Here is a 20,000-nt window from a genome sequence, read left to right as displayed (position 1 = left end):
CTGTTAGAATTTTTTGTTATTAAATCAGCTTTCTATTTTTTACATTTTGTACATCCTCCAATATATTGTGAAATTAATATATTTTACTCATCTTCCCTTACACATTAAAATGAAAGTTTTATACATTTCACTTATCTTCCTTTACAGTGTGAAGTGTCATCTGAAGGAGAGGCAGAGAGATAGATTAAGTAGTATAGCAAAATAAGTAAGGTACATGTGTCTTCTAACAAAGGAACAACTTGTGCTTTTCAGGGTCGCATTGAGGAAGGCGATGGATTATTTGAGGAGCGCTCCACCTCCTCCGCCTCAGATGATGACCAGGGTGCCTCTCTCATACAGCCGGGTGACCTGCAGGTGGAGACGGAGACCAGTCTGGCCATCCTGATGCAGGTCATGCTGCCCTTCCTGGTGGCTGGCTTGGGCATGGTCGGCGCTGGACTGGTGCTTGACTTGGTGCAGGTGTGTGTGTGTGTGTGTGTGTGTGTGTGTGTGTGTGTGTGTGTGTGTGTGTGTGTGTGTGTGTGTGTGTGTAATTCACCTCGGTCGCCTGCTGGTCACCCAGCCAGTCTTCCCCATTACGGAGCGAGCTCAGAGCTTGACTTGGTGCAGGTGTGTGTGTGTGTGTGTGTGTGTGTGTGTGTGTGTGTCCTGGCCTATAGCACCTGTAGGTCTACTTGAAGAGTATAAATTGGAAGCACTGTTAAGCTTCCACCCATTAGTGGCGTAGGCAATTTTATTTATAGTGGTTCCCATATTAGGGCCCATATCACCACCCAAGTGCATCTTTGGTGTAACCATCTAGAACTTGGGTATCATGGTGACATGTAGGTTTCAAGACAGTATGTAGTGGGATTTGAACCCATGCATGGACATCTGCCCAATCCCATGCTCACCACCTGTGTGTGTGTGTGTGTGTGTGTGTGTGTGTGTGTGTGTGTGTGTGTGTGTGTGTGTGTGTGTGTGTGTCTGTGTGTGATACTAACTCATTTCTCTATCTTGAATTTATTGATTTTTTGGTTATGTCAGCACAATGGTTTGTTTTTCATATAGGTATTTTGTTACCCTTTGCCAGTTCCCCATTGCATAAAAAAAAAAGAAAAAAACAACTATCATATACACACACTCAAACTACTACTCCCTGACCTGACCTAACTTGACCTGACCAACATTGACCTCCCACCTACAGCACTGGGCAGTCTTCCGAGATGTTAGTGAACTATTTATTATGGTGCCGGCGCTACTGGGGCTTAAGGGTAACCTGGAGATGACCCTCGCCTCGCGCCTCTCCACACACGCCAACCTGGGCCACCTCGACAAGAAGGAGAACTGTCTCTCCATGATTATTGGCAACATGGCGCTGATCCAGGTGGGTTGACGAGCAGGTGTAGCTGGGGAGAGCCTTTGGAGTGTGAGATGTAGGAAGGAAGTCATTAGGAGAGAGTCAGGGAAAGTGTGAAATGTAGGAAGGAAGTGTTTTGTCTGGCATTAGGAGAGAGTCAGGGAAAGTGCAAGGGTTAGGAGGGTGTTTTGACTTGGTGTTAGGAGAGAACCTGGGAAAGTGTGAGATGTAGGAAGGAAGTGTTGTGGTATTAAGAGTCAGGTCAAGGAAGCTGTGTTAGTGTTAGGAATGAACCTTGGAAAGTGTGAGATGTAGGAATAGAAAGGAAATGTTTTGTTGTGGCATTAGAAGAGAGTCAAAGAAAGTGCAAGGTCAAGGAAGTTGTTGTTTTGTGTTGGAAGATAATCTGGGAAAGTACATGGGTTAGGAATGTGTTGTTTTGTGTAGACATTATGATTGAAGTGAGTGATAAGTTCATTAGTGCATTGATGAAGTTCCTGGTAGTGATGTTGGGAAAAATATTCAAATGTTTATTGTTGAGATAGGAGTATTTTATCTTGGCAGCAGGAATTAAGCAGAGAGTCAGTCTAGAAAATTATCGATGAACAAACTTTTATGGTAGTGGAGGAAAATATATGAGTACTTATTGCAATTAATGGAGAAAACTAAAACCACCATTTAATATATTAGTCAACAACGGCAGTGCATTTTATTTGATTCTACTATAGCTTTTTTATTATTACTTTATATTATTGCATTAAGTGAGATGGTTAGAGTGCTTTGTGTTGGTCTATGGTTTGTTTTGGGAGTGTTAGAGTGCTTTGTGTTGGTCTATAGCGGTGGTGGTTTGAGCCAGTGTTAATGCAGCCATGTTCTGACAGTGCCAAGCCATTGTGGTGGGCTTCCTGGCATCCGTAGCAGCGGTGGTCATGGGCTGGATTCCTGAGGGCCACTTTGATCTGCTCCATGCACTGCTACTGTGTGCCGCAGCCCTTGTCACTGCCTCCCTTGCTTCCCTCATCCTCAGTAAGTAGTAGCAGTTGTAGTAAGTAGAGGTAGTTGTAGAAGTAGTTGTTCTTATCTCCTGTCTTCTTTATTCCTACATCTCATTACATCCTAAACCTTACAATTCTTGCTTCCTGCTTTGTTCTTCACTCATACCTTGGTATTCACATTTTTTAACAAGTACATCCTTCATCTCTCAGTTTTCACATCAGTTAGAATAAAAAGACACACTGCCATTAAATTCTAGCATACCTAAAACTTTTTCTCCCATATCAACAAAGAAGCATCCACTGACCCACTCTCTTCTCCCACACACAACAGGTCTCATCATGGTGGGGGTGATTCTCCTTTCCCGTAAATGCAACATCAACCCAGACAATGTGGCCACACCCATCGCTGCCTCGCTGGGAGACCTCACCACTCTGGGACTCCTGGCCTGGATTGCCTCAGTCCTGTACAATGCCAAGGGTGAGTGTTGCAGTGTGCTCTTTTCTTGTCCTGTTGGGTGTTGCTAGGTCTTGTACAATTTGCTCAGTGTTGTGTGTAGAAAGAAAAACACAGGGTCCTAATTCTACTGTTAGGTAATATTCCTTGTTAAATGTTACTAACTAGCATTATTTACACCTTGACCTAGTTTTGTTGTTGTTTTTGTGGTTTTTGGTAATCCCAACCTAGTGATGATCATATAGTGAAAGAAATTGTAGTAGTAAAGTTCACTGTACTCTATTTAAGTATTTTTTTGTTCTATTTTTTTTCTTTGATGCTGTGGTTTTCTGATGCATGATGTCTTAGGGTAATGCATTCAGCTGGCTTGTTATATTGAGTGTGTGTGTGTGTGTGTGAGTGTGTGTGTTGTGATAGTCATATATGGGTAGCACTTCATTATTCTAGTCACAGCTGGCAATCTTTATGTATGTGGCATGTGGGGATGATAAATATTTTTGTTCAATTTGTTTATTCTACCCGTGAGGAGACACAGCTTACATATTTATTCAATAGACATGGGAGATCAAGTATTTCAGTCGTGTTTGGTATGAATTTTCATGAATGCATATTTGAGTGTGAGTGGAAAGAAATATTGAGTGTAGGAATGAATGAATTGAAAGCATGAAAGAAACATAAAATTCATTTCTAGTGGAATTAACTGTGTAACTGAAGGATGATACAACTTGGTGAATGTACACAGATATACACAGAAACACAGAAGGCCAAAGGTTTAAGATGTGTGAAGAAGGTTAATGGTTCCCTTCCCTAAGGTACTGATGTGTGGCTGTCTCCCCTGGTGGTGGTGGGCTACCTGTTGTCCCTGCCTCTGTGGATATGGCTTGCCTCGCGCAACAAACACACCAAGGAGGTCCTGTACTCCGGCTGGACCCCCGTCATCTCAGCCATGATGATCTCAAGGTTAGTCGCTCTGGCCTTTATCTTTTTTGTGCCGCCTCCATCAAGTTTACTGTTATCAACCTTGTTCGTCTTAATGTTATTGCCATGTTTTTGTTGTTGTTATTTATGTCATTGTTTTGCTGTACTTTTAGCTATGCAGTGTAGATACAGAAGACATATTAGCATGAAAATGTACAGTCCAGAAAGTTTACTAACCTAACCTTCTCTTAGACACAAGATCCATACTTCATAACCCAGCTAACTTAAACTGGTCTGGCCTAACATGTCCTTCCTTCCTTCCTTCCTTCCTTCCTTCCTTCCTTCCTTCCTTCCTTCCTTCCTTCCTTCCTTCCTTCCTTCCTTCCTTTACCACATCAAAGTAATTACAACTTACCTAACATTATCAGCTTCCCTTCTTTACTACACCAGATGAAATCACACTAACATAGCCTAACCTAACCTAGTGAAACATTCCTTTAATTCCTCTTAATTCCCCTTGCCACACAAGAACAAACCCCATCAAACAGAAAAAATCTATGAACCTAACCTAACTTGGACTAACTTTCCTATTCCTTAGTTACTTTTACCACCGGAAGAAATTTTATGAACCTAACCTTAACGTTGTCTTGCTTCCTTCACAGCATGGGTGGGCTGATCCTCGACTACACAGTGTCCAGCTACAAGGGGATAGCAGTGTTCCAGCCAGTGATCAACGGAGTGGGAGGGAATCTAGTAGCTGTGCAAGCCTCCCGCATCTCAACTGCACTCCACGCTGGGGCTCCATTAGGAAAGCTGCCCAAGTTCTCATCTGAGCTTTGCATAAACCCATGCTCAGCATTCTGTGCCAGAGGTGAGGATGTGAGATGCTGCGTGTCCCCTCCCAGCGGGACATGAGGTGGTTAGCTATGGTGGACATAAGGGGATGGTGTAATATGACTCCTGTTATGTGTCCACCTTATTGAAATGAGGAACAATGGCTCTCTCTCTCTCTCTCTCTCTCTCTCTCTCTCTCTCTCTCTCTCTCTCTCTCTCTCTCTCTCTCTCTCTCTCTCTCTCTCTCTCTCTCTCTCTCTCTCTCTCTCTCTTTTTTTTTTTTTTTTAAACTAGGTTATATGTGTTGTTCATACCAGAGGTCTGAGACTATGGTATAGTTCAGGCCTATCTTGGCAACAAAAGAAATACACAATATTTACAGAAGTGAGTCATAAATTGATGACTCTCTCTGTCTCTCTCTCTCTCTCTCTCTCTCTCTCTCTCTCTCTCTCTCTCTCTCTCTCTCTCTCTCTCTCTCTCTCTCTCTCTCTCTCTCTCTCTCTCTCTCTCTCTCTCTCTCTCTCTCTCTCTCTCTCTCTCTCTCTCTCTCTCTCTCTCTCTCTCTCTCTCTCTCTCTCTCTCTCTCTCTCTCTCTCTCTCTCTCTCTCTCTCTCTCTCTCTCTCTCTCTCTCAGGGCATTGCCTGTTCCTTAACATGTTGCTGGGTCTCCTGCACCCAATTAAGTCTTCTGCACGACAAGCACAAAGGGACGTTCTTGAGATGAATACTAAATAGCTACTACTTCTTTTCTCTTTAAATTTCAAGGTTGTATGTGTAATCTTGGCAGATCTCTAGTGGGTGTTGGCTTTATTTTGGGGCAGTTGACTGGTGTAAAAAAGGCAGTGACTTTGCAAATCTCACCTGAGCTAAAAAAGGTGTGGAGTAACAATAGCTTGGGTGTTTTCTTGTTACATTTGTGATAGCTGGTGTTGAGAGACTGAAGATATGAGTGTTGCAGAGAGACTAAAGAAAGTGAAACAGAAAAAAGATTGAGAAAGATTAAATACCTGATAGAATAATTAGTGGATGTTATAGCATTTTATTCATTGTTTTCTATTTATTAGATGTGCTCTGCTTAAGCTCCTAGGGTGTAGTAAGGTTGTCCATGAAAATATCCCTTTCCACTAGGGGCTGACAGGGCTAAGAGCATGAATGATGTGTGTAGGAGTGTGTGGTGCTTTGTTTGGGCCACCTCATGTACAATGCCAGGCTGATATATAGATAGATAAATTTACTGTATACTTTGAAGTTGTGCATCTAATTTACATATCATTAACTAGACTTGCAATATTCTTTTTCTCTCTCTCTCTGGGCTCATCTTGGCTTCACTTACTTGACATGTGCTTCTCTCTCTCCCTTGCCTCAGTGGGCCACCCACGCACCGCCCGAGTGTTGCTGCTGCTGGTGGTTCCTGGACACCTGGTCTTCATGTACACCATCTCCTACCTGAAGGCGGGACACACCTCCCTCACACCCATCTTTGTCGTCACTTACTTGTTGGCGGCCTTCCTGCAGGTGAGGTCAAGAGGCAGCTTTGGAGTTATGGGAGGGAGGGGGAAGTAGTTATTGATGTCTTAGTTTTGTCAATTTTGGGATGGTAGAGAAAATATACTGAAATGTTGTTTATATAATCTAGTTTTCTGTAGATAGATACAAATATACTAACATTATGTAGTAATGATCTTCATTAAGTTTTAGTAGGGAAAGTATGTCAATGTACACATATGCTAATACAATTTTGCATTTAGCACTTTTCATTGGGTAGATGGGAAGTATTGAAGTATTTTGCTGTGTGTAATTTCATGTAGTCTTAGTTGTTTATAGTTGTTTTAGTTTTAACATTCTTTTCCTGTAGCTATAGATGTTGTGCCTGCAGAGTACTTAGTGTGAACATGTTGACTGTAGACACACATCACTTCACCAGGCAGCTGGTAGGACATGTGAAGCATCACACACACACACACACACACACACACACACACACACACACACACACACACACACACACACACACACACACACACAGCTGAGTAAAACACATAAGGAGCCAAGACACCAGCCTTGTATGTAGGATGGGGTGTGACCCTGGATACCCTTGTCTGACCTGCAGGTGGCCATCCTCCTCTATGTGTCACATGTCATGGTGCACTGGATGTGGAAGACGTCCATTGATCCAGACAACTCGGCCATTCCCTACCTTACTGCTCTTGGGGACCTGCTGGGCACTGGGCTGCTTGCCATGGCATTCCACTTCCTCTACATTGTTGGGGACGGAGACTCTGACCTTGGAGACTAATACACTTGTCCATGGCGGGAATATTCCTCGAAGGCCTGGCTGGACCTGTGCCTGCGCCTGCTGTCAACTAACCTTACAGTCAGTACGTTAAGTGTCCGTGGTGCCCCGCTTCGCCGCGCCGAGTCTATAAGATGCTTGTGTTGTGGCTGCAAGTGGGTGTTTGGGTGAACTTGGCTGTAACGAGGGATTGTTGAGTGTGTAAGTGTGTCTCAAAGATTCTCAGAAGCTCTTCCCACGCCTGTCTAACAATAACGTGTGTGTATGTTTGTGTGCGTGTACGTACCGTTGCCGGAGTTGTTAAGTTATTCTCTGCGACTTAGACGATGCTGTGTTCTTGTTGACATCTGTTGGTAGTGGCTGCGTAGTGATGACAGGCAAGGAAGTGTGCTTTCCTGTGTGCTTATGGCATGCCCTCCCTCCAAGATGCTACGTAGCGTCATGCAGATGGTGAGGCGGCGCTGAGTCACACGGTCAAGGAGAGTGCAAGGCAAGGTGAAGATTGTGACATTTCCTCTCAGTGTTACAGGACTGTCTGTTCTCAAGGATGTCCACTTGTATTATAACTGTTGTTGTGATTAGAAGCACACCAGGGAAAGAACTGGCAGTTGCTCTGTGGCTACGTAGTCTTAAGGACATGTACACTGGGAGTATTTTTTAACTGGCTCCTCTATTTGTAAAGCTGCCTATGCAGGAGCATCTGTTTTAGTTAACAGTGGCATGTGTGTGCATAATCTGTGATATGGAATAAGGTAACTCAGAGAGGAAGGATCACGCAAACCATGCTGGGCAGTCTTCGAGCGGTAGCAGTAGACCTGTCCCGCCGGGCTGCCAGCCAGACGGCCGAGCGACCGACAATGCCAACTTGATGTAGAGTACAAGTATATTTAAAGCATATTTATAATAAAGAATGTGCTAATCAGTGGCATACAAAATATTATTGTGCTGTACTTTGTTACTTCCTGTTGTGACTGGTGTAAGATATAGTGCATAATTTGCAGTACTGTATTATGCCAGAGATGTTGCTATGCACCAGAACTTCCTATTTTTGTACGAGAACACCGAGTCCAAAGAAACAGATGTCATGCCAAACCAAGTGTATTCAAGGTATTTACCCTTAGTCAGCAGGATTCTTGCCATCCTCATGGGGCAACCAGCAGGGTAACTGTCACCTGCTGCAGGAGTCCCATGCCCTGTGTGTGTGTGTGTGTGTGTGTGTGTGTGTGTGTGTGTGAGAGAGAGAGAGAGAGAGAGAGAGAGAGAGAGAGAGAGAGATCGGGCCTCTGTGTGTGTGTGTGTGTGTGTGTGTGTGTGTGTGTGTGTGTGTGTGCATCCCAGCAATGTATCCTCAGAGACAGGTAGCTATGGGAAAGATGAGTTCCCTGGGTGAGGCACAAAAACACTTCCTGTACACAAGCTTTGTACCAAGGAATGAGGAGTTGTCTGCAGGATGTCTCATGTTACAAGCACACAGCTCTCCTATCCTCAGGGAATGTTGTGTGCTGTGGCAGTGTACTAGATCTTGACAAGGCAAGGTGTCACTGTTTAACGTTATATTATATATGTATGAAGTTTTTTTTGTTCTGGATGTGTAGAAATATGCAGTTCCTGTAAATTGTTGTGTGGGGAGAAGACCACACAAAGCCCAATGATTGCTGTCATGAAGTGGGAGGTGCTGCATCCCACAGAGGCAACACCAGCCAGTGACAACTTGTGTGTGTGTGTGTGTGTGTGTGTGTGTGTGTGTGTGTGTGTGTGTGTGTGTGTGCTCTGTGAGGTGAGAGTGTTTAGCCTCTCTGTACTGACAGGAGGTGGGAGTGTAGCTCATGGAGCAGAAACCTAATATAGAAATCCAAGAAGATCAAATCATGACCTTCATCAGATACATCAAGCCCTGCAAAGGTTAATAAAGGTCAATAATCTGAATCTTTTTGTCACTCTTCTTAACACATCAAGATCATCTACTGGTTGGTGAGTTGTAGGATTGTATCAAGGAGCTGAGACTCACTGTTTAAGAGTTGAATCAAACACATGAGTTCATACAATGTGCGTACAATGCAGAATTGTGTCAAGAGGTGGAAAACCTATATGATGAAGTGGAGGTGTGTGCATTGTGTGTGTTGGCTTGGTTGAGCAGGGAGGTGAGGTGGGTGTAGTGTAGACCACCTTATGGTAGAGGGAGTATGTGTGTAACATGTAGTTTTCTTACTGTTGCTTTAAGTACTCTCCTTAGTTGAATTATTTATTGAATCATTCACACCCTTAATGCTATCCTGGTGTCTCGTGTGGAAAACTATCTTGGGTAGGGTTACTCTTTGTGTTGTGGGGACAGGACCGGTGTTGTGTTGCAGAGTTATGTTGTTGTTGCAGAGTTTTATATGTGTTGTTACTCAAGGGAATTATTAGTTTGTCTTATGAATTTGTGTATGCCTTATATAAATTGTTATTCTTTATTTAACAAGAAATTGAGTTGTGGGAGGAAGTAATGGATGTGTAAATATATAGTATATGTATCTTCCCATTCAATATAAAGGCTTCCAGTACTTTTTTCATGTTGATTGGTAATGTAGAGTGTTGTGAAGCAAGGTGACGCCTCAGGAACACAGAGGTAGTGAAGGGTGTAGGCAAGAACATCAACAAAACAGAAACATTTGCCAAGTGCCTTAGTGACTGACTCCTTGACCCAAATATTCTCCACCTTCCCCTTTCACCACCACCACCACCACCACCACCACCACCACCTCCACCTCCTCCTCCTCATCCTCCTCCTCCTCCTCCTCCTCCTCCTCCTCCTCCTCCTCCTCCTCCTCCTCCTCCTCCTCCTCCTTCATCCCCACCCTAAACTGACACACCTTCCTCATCCTCGTTGCTGTTGAAGTTGTATAGTGAAGAATGAATGAATAATGTACAGTACTCTTAAAAATAAAAAGAAATACTGCCTTGTTATTGCCCATGAGTGTTTTGTCATTGCCCTTCTTACCATGATCGGAGGATATTAACACTATAATACTGTTTTTACATCCCTTACTGTCAGCATAGTCATCTTAATGTCACACAGTCATTTGGTCACTTAGGTGCTTGAAATCTTTTTTGGCTGCTTCTATTAAGGGTCTACCTTTTGTTTGCATCTGTCACACCCATCTCCAGGTTGCCTTCCTTGAGTGCATCCAGAAACCTCACTTACACAAGACTCTTCTTTTTCTCACCATTATTCTGTCCACCTTTCTAATGCAAATTATCCAGTACTCTCATTCATTCATCCCTTTCTCTGGTAAACTCTGGAATTTCCTGCCTACTTCTGTATTTTTTGTTGAATAATTTTTGTTGCCCATGGTTAGCTCTTCCCTCTTACATAAAAAAACAAAACATAAACATACTGCTTGAATTATGTACAATCCAATCTAACTTGCTCATAAGTCCTCTAATGTTATCATTCCATCTATCATCATTTTGTACCCTTGCTTGTAAACATTTTAACCTCAATGAGGTTTTCAGCTGTGTGTCATTCTGCTGTCTCTCTTTTCTGTTTACCATGATCCTTACTCTTGAGCAGAATGGCATACATACCCTAGCACTGCGTATAAATCCTTCAACAGTCTCTGTCATTCTAATTATTCCTTTTGTACCTTGGAAGCAAAATGATTTACTTACTGTATTTTTGCTAAGTCCTTCACCTCCATCATCACTCCTTCAGGATAGAAATAAGTCCTTCATTTTTTTCTGTTATACAAATCTATCCTTGAACTTTGTCCTTCATTCCTTTCTCATAAAATGTCCTCTAAAAAGTCACTGTCCTTCACTCTAGGATAAAAATGCAAGCTTCCATTTTTATCGTTCAGAATGTCTTCACTTCCCATGAATAAATATTCTCTATTTTTTTTTTTTTATATATATATATATATATATATATATATATATATATATATATATATATATATATATATATATATATATATATATATATATATATATATACTTAAAACTCAGTCTTCCTCTTATTGTCCTCCAACTTACTGTTCTTCTCTAGGATGTAAATGCACACTTTTTTATTGGTCATTATTGTTATTATTATTATCATTATTTTACTTTTTGTGAATAATTAATGTCTGTTTAAATTTGAACTATTTTACAACTGAGTCTTCCACTTACTTGATGTATGTGCTCTTGTGTGTATTCTTCCTCATTGTTTCCTTTTCACTCATGACAATTCTACTTGAGGCAAAATATTTCTTCTTCTCATTTCAATATTACCTTTCACTCATGACTGTTCCACTAATCAGTTTTTCCTTAATTTGAGATGCAATATGATTCTTACTACATCCAGAAAATAAACACTAGTAATAGTGTTTGATCTTTATCTTCCCCTGCCAGCACCCTGCAGTGTTTGGCTGTGATTTGGCTGGTGGGGAAGTACCTGTCAGCTTACCTGTCACACTGTCTCAGGTAAGTGCTGCTGCTGCTGTTTGTCTTTCCTTCTTTGTATTTCCTATTTAGATGAATAGATGAATACAGTTGGGTGACAAGGAGGAAGGGGTGTTTGGTTCTGCTAAAGCCCCGTGTTTGGCTTAATTTGTGGAGTTTTAGTCAAAGTAATAACAGAAAATATGTGATTCCAAGCTGACTTACACCAGACCTCATTAAAAGTAAATGTTTTCAGACTAGCTATTACATTGAATTTTTGTGGGGTTATTGTAAGTGAAGGGAAGAAGTACACTTAGTTTATATGAAGTATTGAATGGTTAATGTGTCTTATATTGACCACAACTTTATTGCATCATTGATATTGGTGATGTTTATTATTATTATTATTATTATTATTATTATTATTATTATTATCTACTACTACTACTACTACTAGTACTACTACCACCACCATCACTACTCCAACTACTAACGCTATGTACTGTTACACATTTAAAGGTAATTTGAAAAACACGTATATATATTTGATTGGTTTGCTTGGCCACATGTTTTTTTATAATTTTTTTATAAGAGTATATACATCACATACACTCCACCATAAAGTCTTAATATATCTGGTCCCCTCACTCTGCCTTCTATCCCTTTCCGTCTCATTTTACCATTCTATGTACCTTTCATTATGTTCTTTATTCCCTCTTACATGTTTGGACACTCTCTCTCTCTCTCTCTCTCTCTCTCTCTCTCTCTCTCTCTCTCTCTCTCTCTCTTGAATTCTTCCTTCTTGTCGTCGTTAATCCTTTATTTGTCTTTTCCTTCACATGAATTGCCGTTCTTCCTATTATTCTTTCTCTGTATATCTTGTTCCTTTTGTTCTTCCTTCCTTATCATCATCCTTCCGTCCATACATTTTTCTTCGTATTCTTCCATATTTTTCTTCGTATAGTTTCTTCTATTTCTTCTTCATTTCCATCCATCCGTCCATTTTCTCATTCTTCCTTTTACCATCCATCCATTTCTTGTCTTTCCATCCATTATTCCTTTCCTCCGTATTATCCCTTCCATTTCTTCCTGTTCCCATCCATCTATGTTCTTTCTTCTATCCTATCCACCCATCCTTTCCATCTCGTGCCGCGGCTCACCCCATGAAGCGAATGTTGGTATCGAGGGAGGCTGGGCGGGTGTGTGTGTTGCAGAGCCTTACTAGCGTCCCAGTGTTGCGTCCTTGCCTCACCTCGTGCAGCGCCAGTAGTAAAGCCAGCATCTCCCGCCTGCTGGGTCTACACATCTGGTACTCGTTCATACTGCTTCATACACACAAGCAGATATACACATAGGACACAGACACATACATTCACGCATTTATAGGAAGAGAACGGGGAAATTTAGTTTAGTTGTGGTTTTTGGTGTTGTTTTGGTGTAATTTGTCATGTGTAGCTTTTTTGTGTTCTTATATGTATGCAAGGGTAGATGCGTATACATACAGCCATACATATTGGAGGACAGGGAGAAAATTGAGTTATTAGTAGTTGTTTCGTGTTTTATATGTATGATTTATACTGCACACACACACACACACACACCGCGTCGTGTAGTCGTTAGCACGCTAGGCTCACAATCGAGAGGGCCGGGTTTGAGTCCCGGGAAGCGACGAGGCAAATCGGCAAGCCTCTTAATGTGTAGCCCCTGTTCAGTAAATAGGTACGGGATGTAACTCGAGGGTTGTGGCCTCGCTTTCCCGGTGTGTGTTGTGTGTTGATGTGGTCTCAGTCCTACCCGAAGATCGGTCTATGAGCTCTGAGCTCTTTCCGTAGGGGAAAGGCTGGCGGGTTGACCAGCAGGCAACCTTGGTGAATAATACACACACACACACACACACACTCAACGAGAAGTGTGTTATTGTTTTAATTAATTGTTTGTATCCACTACCAATTGAATGTTCACTTACGTACATATAATTATATTTCATCTGCTCTTTACGATACGTCTCTCTCTCTCTCTCTCTCTCTCTCTCTCTCTACATTCATTACTTCTTTATCAATGCCTTTAACTTCTTTTCTTCCTCCTTTCGTATCCTTACTATTTTCATCATCATTAATTATTTCTTCTTTTCTGTGTTTATTTCCATTTTTCATCTTTATTTACTTCGCTTGTGTGTGTGTGTGTGTGAGCGGCGGTGACGCGGTGATGCGGTCATGGCGTGGTGCGTGGTGGTAACAACAGTAGGTCAGCGGGCGCCTCGGTAAAAATAACTCAGGGACGAATTAATTGTACAACCGTCCCAACCTGTTACGATTATTACCCACTGCCCGTCCCTCTGTCCGGCCATCCGTGCGTCTCCTCTCACTTCCCGGCCAGACTCCCAACAGCCTCCCTTGTCACACCGCCCCTCCCACTCAACCACTCAACCTCCTCCTAGTGTTTCCTGTCGCTCTTACGTGTTTTTATTAGGTTAGGTTAGGTTTGTTTGGTTAGGTGTTTCGCTAGCTTTGTTTGTTAATTTTATTATTTGTTTGTTTGTTTAGTTGGTTAGATTGTAAGTTTGTTAGTTATCCAGTTTATAAGTTTGAAAGGAAGGTAGATAGTTTGTTCAGTATTATCTATCTATTTTTTTATCTTTTTATTTCGTTTACATCTCTAAACTCGTTGATGCATCTGAAGCCCTCGTTATTCCCTTCAGGTATGCATTTGTGTTGTAGCAATAGAGGAAGAACATAACTACTCAATTCTCTGTGCAAGATCAGCGAGTATGAACGTGAATGTGAGAGGCATAGAGAAGAGAGAATGGTGACCTCGCTTCTCTACCTATCGTTCTCATAACAACGACTGCTCTACTTTTAATAGGGAAATGGTAATATCCACGTCTATTAAGTATTGTGTTAATCTAAAACATTTTTTCTTGCTTATCTCTCTCCATTTCCCCTTCATTGCTGTCTTAAACACTCCACATAACAATAAATAAATAAGCAGATAAATCAGTGAACTGAGTCTGGCTTCTGTGGTAAATAAGTGAGATGAATAGAGTAAGAAATAAGACTATTACTTCCTGGAACCACACGGGAATGAGAAGCGATTGAACAGGTTAGCGAAGAAGAGCGCTGGGAGGCAAGTAAGGGACATCACCTACTGCCACAGACCACGCTGGCATATGCGTGCTGCTTCAAACAGTGGGGGTGGTGGTGGTGGGGCTGGTCATGATGCCAACAGCCTGCCTTCTTATTACAGCTAGTACAAAAATTATCGTTTCCAAGTTCAGTAGCAATAATGGCAGTGCTTTCAATAACAGGCTGATAATGTTACAACCTCTCCCTTTCTCTTCATTGCAGTGTGACAAGAAGATACAGGATCAAAGCTTTAAGTTCTTTAGTAAAACTGATTGTACTCTAGATAACCGCGTGCACACTCGTTACATTTCCCTGTATCGTATCTTAATTTGTTGCATATCACCGAGTGGTACGATACGGTGGAACAAGGTATTGTCTCCACTTGTTGGGTATCTGCATATGCCGTGTCATCGATTCGTGGTGCAGCACTGTCATTTCTGACAGTGCTGATTGCAGTAATGAGTGCATATGTGCATTTGGCTGCAGCCACGTACACTTTCATTCATAGAAATACAGTCAGCCAAAGAAAAGTCACGGCGTTGGTGGGGATTCAAGATTCTGTGCAAGTATAGGGGCAGAGGTGTACAGTGGCTCAAGTATGTTGGCTGACTCTAAATGCCAGTATGTGCGTGGACTGTACAAAAACTTCACTAGTCCACACCAGGCTGTGAGTTGTGTATCTTCCCTTCGATGTGACGGCAAACGAACGACAAATGGTGGAACCAGCCCGTTGCGTATCTTTGCATCCTATTTTGACACGCAACGGTGCAACGCTTCCCCGTCTACACTGCTACGCAACGAAGATACGATACGGAGAAATGCAACAGGTGTGTACACTGCTTCAGTGAACCTAGTGGCCGTTCCCCCGTCACAGGAACAAACAAAATAAAAATAGAAGTTACCAAATCAAATTGAGCAATAAGAGACGCAGTAATGGTACCATTGTTAACCTAGTACTTTTTCATGTAAAAGGGGAAAACTTGCCAAGGAAAACAAATATTTAAAGAAAGACCCACTTAGTTGCCAGTTCCCTTGCAGGTCCGAGAGAGTTAGCAAATAAATATATAAATAAATAAATATCTTGAAACCTCTCCCTTAAATTAAGTCAAATCACGGGAAAACTTAAGGAAATCATTCTCTAGTAATTTATGACAAGGTAATAAGACAAAATTGTGTTGAATGAATCGCTAGAATGCTAGATGATATTAAACCTCTTGATGACGAAAAGAGTAAATAAGATTAAATTTTGTTAGATCAATTGGTAGATGTTACTGAACCTCTTGGTAACAAAACGCATCATTACATATCAGCTCAAACCTTACAAACATTCTTAATTAATAAAACCAACATTGAAAACATTAATGATACAACCACTACCCCGTTCCCAGTGCCACCACCACCACCACCGCCATGCCGTTCTCCGTCACACCACAATAAAAGGGACGAAAAGAGACGAGTTTCAGTACAAAATAACCAACCCAGAAGAAGACTAGTGACGCAAATTAACAAAAAAAAAAAAAAAATGAAGAAGTAGTTTCCCCGGCGCGCGGCAGATCCGGCATCCAGTCAGGAAGTGGCGGCGCTTACTCACTCACTCCCGCCAGAAATGTTGCTCTTGACGTCATTTCTCGTAAAAATTGTGGCGCGCAGTTATGACACCGCGCGCTGAAACAAGTGAAGGAGGGGAGGGAGTGGGATGAGGAGGGGGTTAGGAGATCGGGAGGGAGTGAAGTGGGCAAGGGAGGGGGTTGAGATGGGGGAAGGGTTAAGGTCGGGGCCAGAAGTTGGTTTTCATTTGATTCTCACCAGTCCATTGACGTCAAACGATTATTTCATTGTTACATCTCTCTCTCTCTCTCTCTCTCTCTCTCTCTCTCTCTCTCTCTCTCTCTCTCTCTCTCTCTCTCTCTCTCTCGGCTGCATCCTTTGTGGTTTGCGTATTTATATGTGAGGATACGTGATACTGACAAGTGAGATCAAAGAAAACGAGATCACAACAAATTTGCTGTAAAGATGAAAGATAGTTAAGAAAAGAAAAGGATATCCAATACAGCACACTTTATAAGCAAGGCAAGAGTTTTTAGGAAAGTCTCGTACATCGTTGGCCGAGGTGTACAGTGGCTCAAGTATGTCGGCGGACTCAAAATGCCAGTATGTGTGTGGACTGTACAAAAACTTTACTAGTCCACACCAGGCTGTCAGTATATGAACTTCAAGAATTAGATTTTGTGTACTAAATAACTTAGGCTCAGATTAGCATTCTCTCTCTCTCTCTCTCTCTCTCTCTCTCTCTCTCTCTCTCTCTCTCTCTCTCTCTCTCTCTCTCTCTGTGTGTGTGTGTGTGTGTGTGTGTGTGTGTGTGTGTGTGTGTGTGTGTGTGTGTGTGTGTGTGTGTGTTATTCACCACGGTTGACTGCTTGTCACCCAGCCAGCTTTTCCCCTACGGAAAGAGTTGAGAGTTCTTACTGACCGATCTTCGGGTATGAGTGAGACCACATTACACACCACACACCGGGAAAGGGAGGCCACAGCCCCTCGAGTTACATCCCGTACTTATTTACTGCTAGGTGAACAGGGGCAATATATGCCTCCCCGCTCCCGGGACTTGAACCCGGACACTCTCGGTTGTGTGTGTGTGTGTGTGTGTGTGTGTGTGTGTGTGTGTGTGTGTGTGTGTGTGTGTGTGTGTGTGTGGCCTATATGCCTCCTATATGCGTGCGTGCGTGTGTGCTCTACAGAGTAAAACCATATTAACCACAACAGTTTAAGTTTCCCATGAAACCCGTCCACTTTCTCTCATACTCCCACTACGTCATTTTCTCTCATTCTCCCATTTTTTTTCCCCTTCAGAAGCAGAGAAGGACGAACTATTCCATATATTACTGGCATTGAATCGGTGCGTCTATTAATACCAGTACTTGTTTTTGCTCGTTTTCTTTCATTACCAACCCTTTCTATTGTTACGAGGGACGGCAGAGTTCGTTCGTGCGTCATGGAGATAGAGATTGGCTAAATTTATTATGTTTTGTACGGCACTGACTGGAATGGCGATTATTATTTTCATGTTACCAGTGTGATGTTATCGTCTCTCTCTCTCTCTCTCTCTCTCTCTCTCTCTCTCTCTCTCTCTCTCTCTCTCTCTCTCATCCAAGAAATTGTAAAAGATAAAAAGTAAACATATAAACCCAAAAATAAGTAAAAAATAGGTAACAACGAAGGATTAAAATTCGTATCAATCTCTAATGAAATAAAAGAGGAGATAAATGGAAAAGAAAGTTAGTTAGACCAGATATAAGTAATGGACAAGTGGACGTGGTAATTAATGAAGGAATAAGATGCACAGTAATAAGACAATGAGGTAATAGGAAGAGAATAATTAGGTTTGAGTTAGTGGGAAGTACAAAATTAATAAGGAAGTAATGAAGAGAACACAGCAGGCGAGAGGAGGAGGCCTGGCAGGGTGTGTGGAAGGTGATTACTGCACAGAGAAAATGGATAGATGTAGGAAATTATATGAAGGAAAAATAGGGAAGAAAATGTATGGAAGGAAAAGTGATGATGGCAAGGAAGGAAGAACAGAAGGAACAAGAAACACAAAGAAAAGGAGTAATAGGAGGAAAGACAACTCAGGATGAAAGAAAAAAACAAAAAGCATGAACAAAGACAAGAACGAAGAATTCAAGAGAGAGAGAGAGAGAGAGAGAGAGAGAGAGAGAGAGAGAGAGAGAGACGATAGATTAACAGAAGTGATAAGGGAAAAAATGAAAAAGAAATGTATACAATAATGATATGAAAACAATGAAAAACAGCTAAAACGCCAGGAAAAATATTGGAACAAGGCAAAATTTAGACTTAATAAAAAAAAACGGCAAAGATTAACTTCTGATGGAAATGAAAACAGATAGACAGATAACGATAGAAAATTGATAATACCTGAACATTATACTCGTATTAAAAATTGTACTTGCTCATGAAAACGAAAAGAAAAAAAAAATCGGTGCTTTTGCGGAGAGTGGTGGTTTACAATAAGGCGGGCAATTAGTGAGTGTCTCCAGGAATGTTTATAATTGGTGAGGTATTAGGATGAAGGTGATTGATCGGTGCACGGTGGGGGAAGAAAACAATCTGACTGATGAGCGCTGGAGGGGAAAAAGACTCTTAATTGCCGAAGAACGTTACTGGTCATTGGTTAACTTGTAGAAATACTTATATAGAAAAAAAAAAGAACGTTAAAAATAAGTAAAAGAAAATATTTGCTTTAGTAAGCGTTTGAAGTAGGAATATATAAGAACAAAATAGGAACAGAGTTAATCAGCTCTCTCATTCATTCATCCCTTTCTCTAGTAAACTCTGGAACTCTCTGCCTGTTTTTTTTTTTTCCTTCCTATTTCCTGAACTCATTTAAGAAAGAGGTTTTAAGATACTTATCCCGTTCTTTTGGCAAGCTTTCTCGGACTACTCGTGGACTGACATCTAAGTAGGTATATTTCTTTAATAATTTCTTTGCCCTTTGCCAGATTTCCTCTCTTACATAAAAAAGAAATGGAAATACTTCAATACAAAATAATGAGTGAGAGAAACCATTTGACAGTGAGTGTTTAAAGTCAAAATTTATAAAAACAAAATAGGAACAGATGTAAAAATACTTGAATATAAAAAAGAGTGAAAGGAAATATTTGTTTAGTGAATGTTTGAAGTAAGAACACATATAAATAGGAAGCAGTTACTAATTGATGTGTATTTCAGGTAAGAAAGTCTGCAAGATATGAGTGTGTAATAAAAAGAATCTCTCTGGCTTTGAGAAAGAAAGGGATTTGATTGGTGAGTGTTTGAAATATATATGTATATATAAAAAAAATGAATAAATGAAATAGAATGAATAAATGAAAATAAGTGGACGTTTCAAATAAAAAAAAACAACAACTTGTAATTGGTGAACATTAAACATGAAAAAAGGCCAGCGAGTTTTAGGAGAAAAAGTATGTTTGTTGATTGTTTGAGACGAAAACAGATAAATAAAATCAAGCAAAATTGGAATGCAATAAGTAAGCAATAGATGGACATTTCAAATAACAAAACATTTAATGAACACTTAACATAGAAATATCTTGGAATTCGAGAAAGAAAAGTATTTGATTGGTGAATGAGGTGAAAAATAAATAAGAATGACATTAATAGACAAAAAATAACAATAACTGATGAACACAACAAAAAACGCCACTGATTTTGAGCACTCAGACCCAAAACAAGAGAAGGAACACCTATGATCTGAATGAGATAAGAAGGAAATAAATGAAGATAACAACAACAGATAAAGACAACAATAACTAATAAAAATAATATCCAACGAACACAACAAATAAAGAGCACTAATTCTGAACACTAAGACCTAAACAAGAGAAGGAACACCAGTGATTCGAATGAGGTAAGAAGGAAATAAATAATAAATAGTATTAATAGATAAAGATAACGAGAACTAATAAGATAACAATAAGTAATGAACACAACATAAAAAAAACTGTGATTTTGAACTTTCAGATCCAAAACAGAAGGAACACCTATAAATTGAATGAGGTAAAAAGGAAATAAAAAGATAACAATGATAGATGAAAAATAACAATAAGTAATTAAAATAACAATAACA

At 40.8% G+C, this 20,000-nt stretch overlaps 2 protein-coding genes across 6 annotated transcripts in view; one reads left to right on the top strand and one right to left on the bottom strand.

Annotated features, from left to right (window-relative positions):
* LOC123510316 (solute carrier family 41 member 1-like) overlaps positions 1-9,784 on the top strand; it is a 46,399-nt gene extending 36,615 nt beyond the window's left edge. For all 5 annotated transcript variants that reach the window (XM_045265344.1, XM_045265340.1, XM_045265341.1 and 2 more), the window contains 8 exons: positions 253-459; positions 1,187-1,366; positions 2,221-2,365; positions 2,666-2,812; positions 3,601-3,748; positions 4,369-4,577; positions 5,907-6,055; positions 6,651-9,784. In XM_045265344.1, the coding sequence (XP_045121279.1) occupies positions 253-459; positions 1,187-1,366; positions 2,221-2,365; positions 2,666-2,812; positions 3,601-3,748; positions 4,369-4,577; positions 5,907-6,055; positions 6,651-6,836 (1,371 nt within the window). In that variant the 3' untranslated portion in view covers positions 6,837-9,784. The remainder of the gene's footprint in view (positions 1-252; positions 460-1,186; positions 1,367-2,220; positions 2,366-2,665; positions 2,813-3,600; positions 3,749-4,368; positions 4,578-5,906; positions 6,056-6,650) is intronic.
* A 2,419-nt stretch (positions 9,785-12,203) lies between these two features.
* The window catches only part of LOC123510319, a 10,622-nt gene continuing 2,825 nt past the window's right edge, over positions 12,204-20,000 (bottom strand). Inside the window, exon 4 of the mRNA XM_045265348.1 lies at positions 12,204-12,559. Within this exon, the coding sequence (XP_045121283.1) occupies positions 12,391-12,559 (169 nt within the window). The 3' untranslated portion in view covers positions 12,204-12,390. The remainder of the gene's footprint in view (positions 12,560-20,000) is intronic.

Source organism: Portunus trituberculatus, chromosome 28, assembly GCF_017591435.1.
Source record: "Portunus trituberculatus isolate SZX2019 chromosome 28, ASM1759143v1, whole genome shotgun sequence".
NCBI lineage: Eukaryota > Metazoa > Arthropoda > Malacostraca > Decapoda > Portunidae > Portunus > Portunus trituberculatus.
This window is presented reverse-complemented; position numbering and strand designations above follow the sequence as displayed.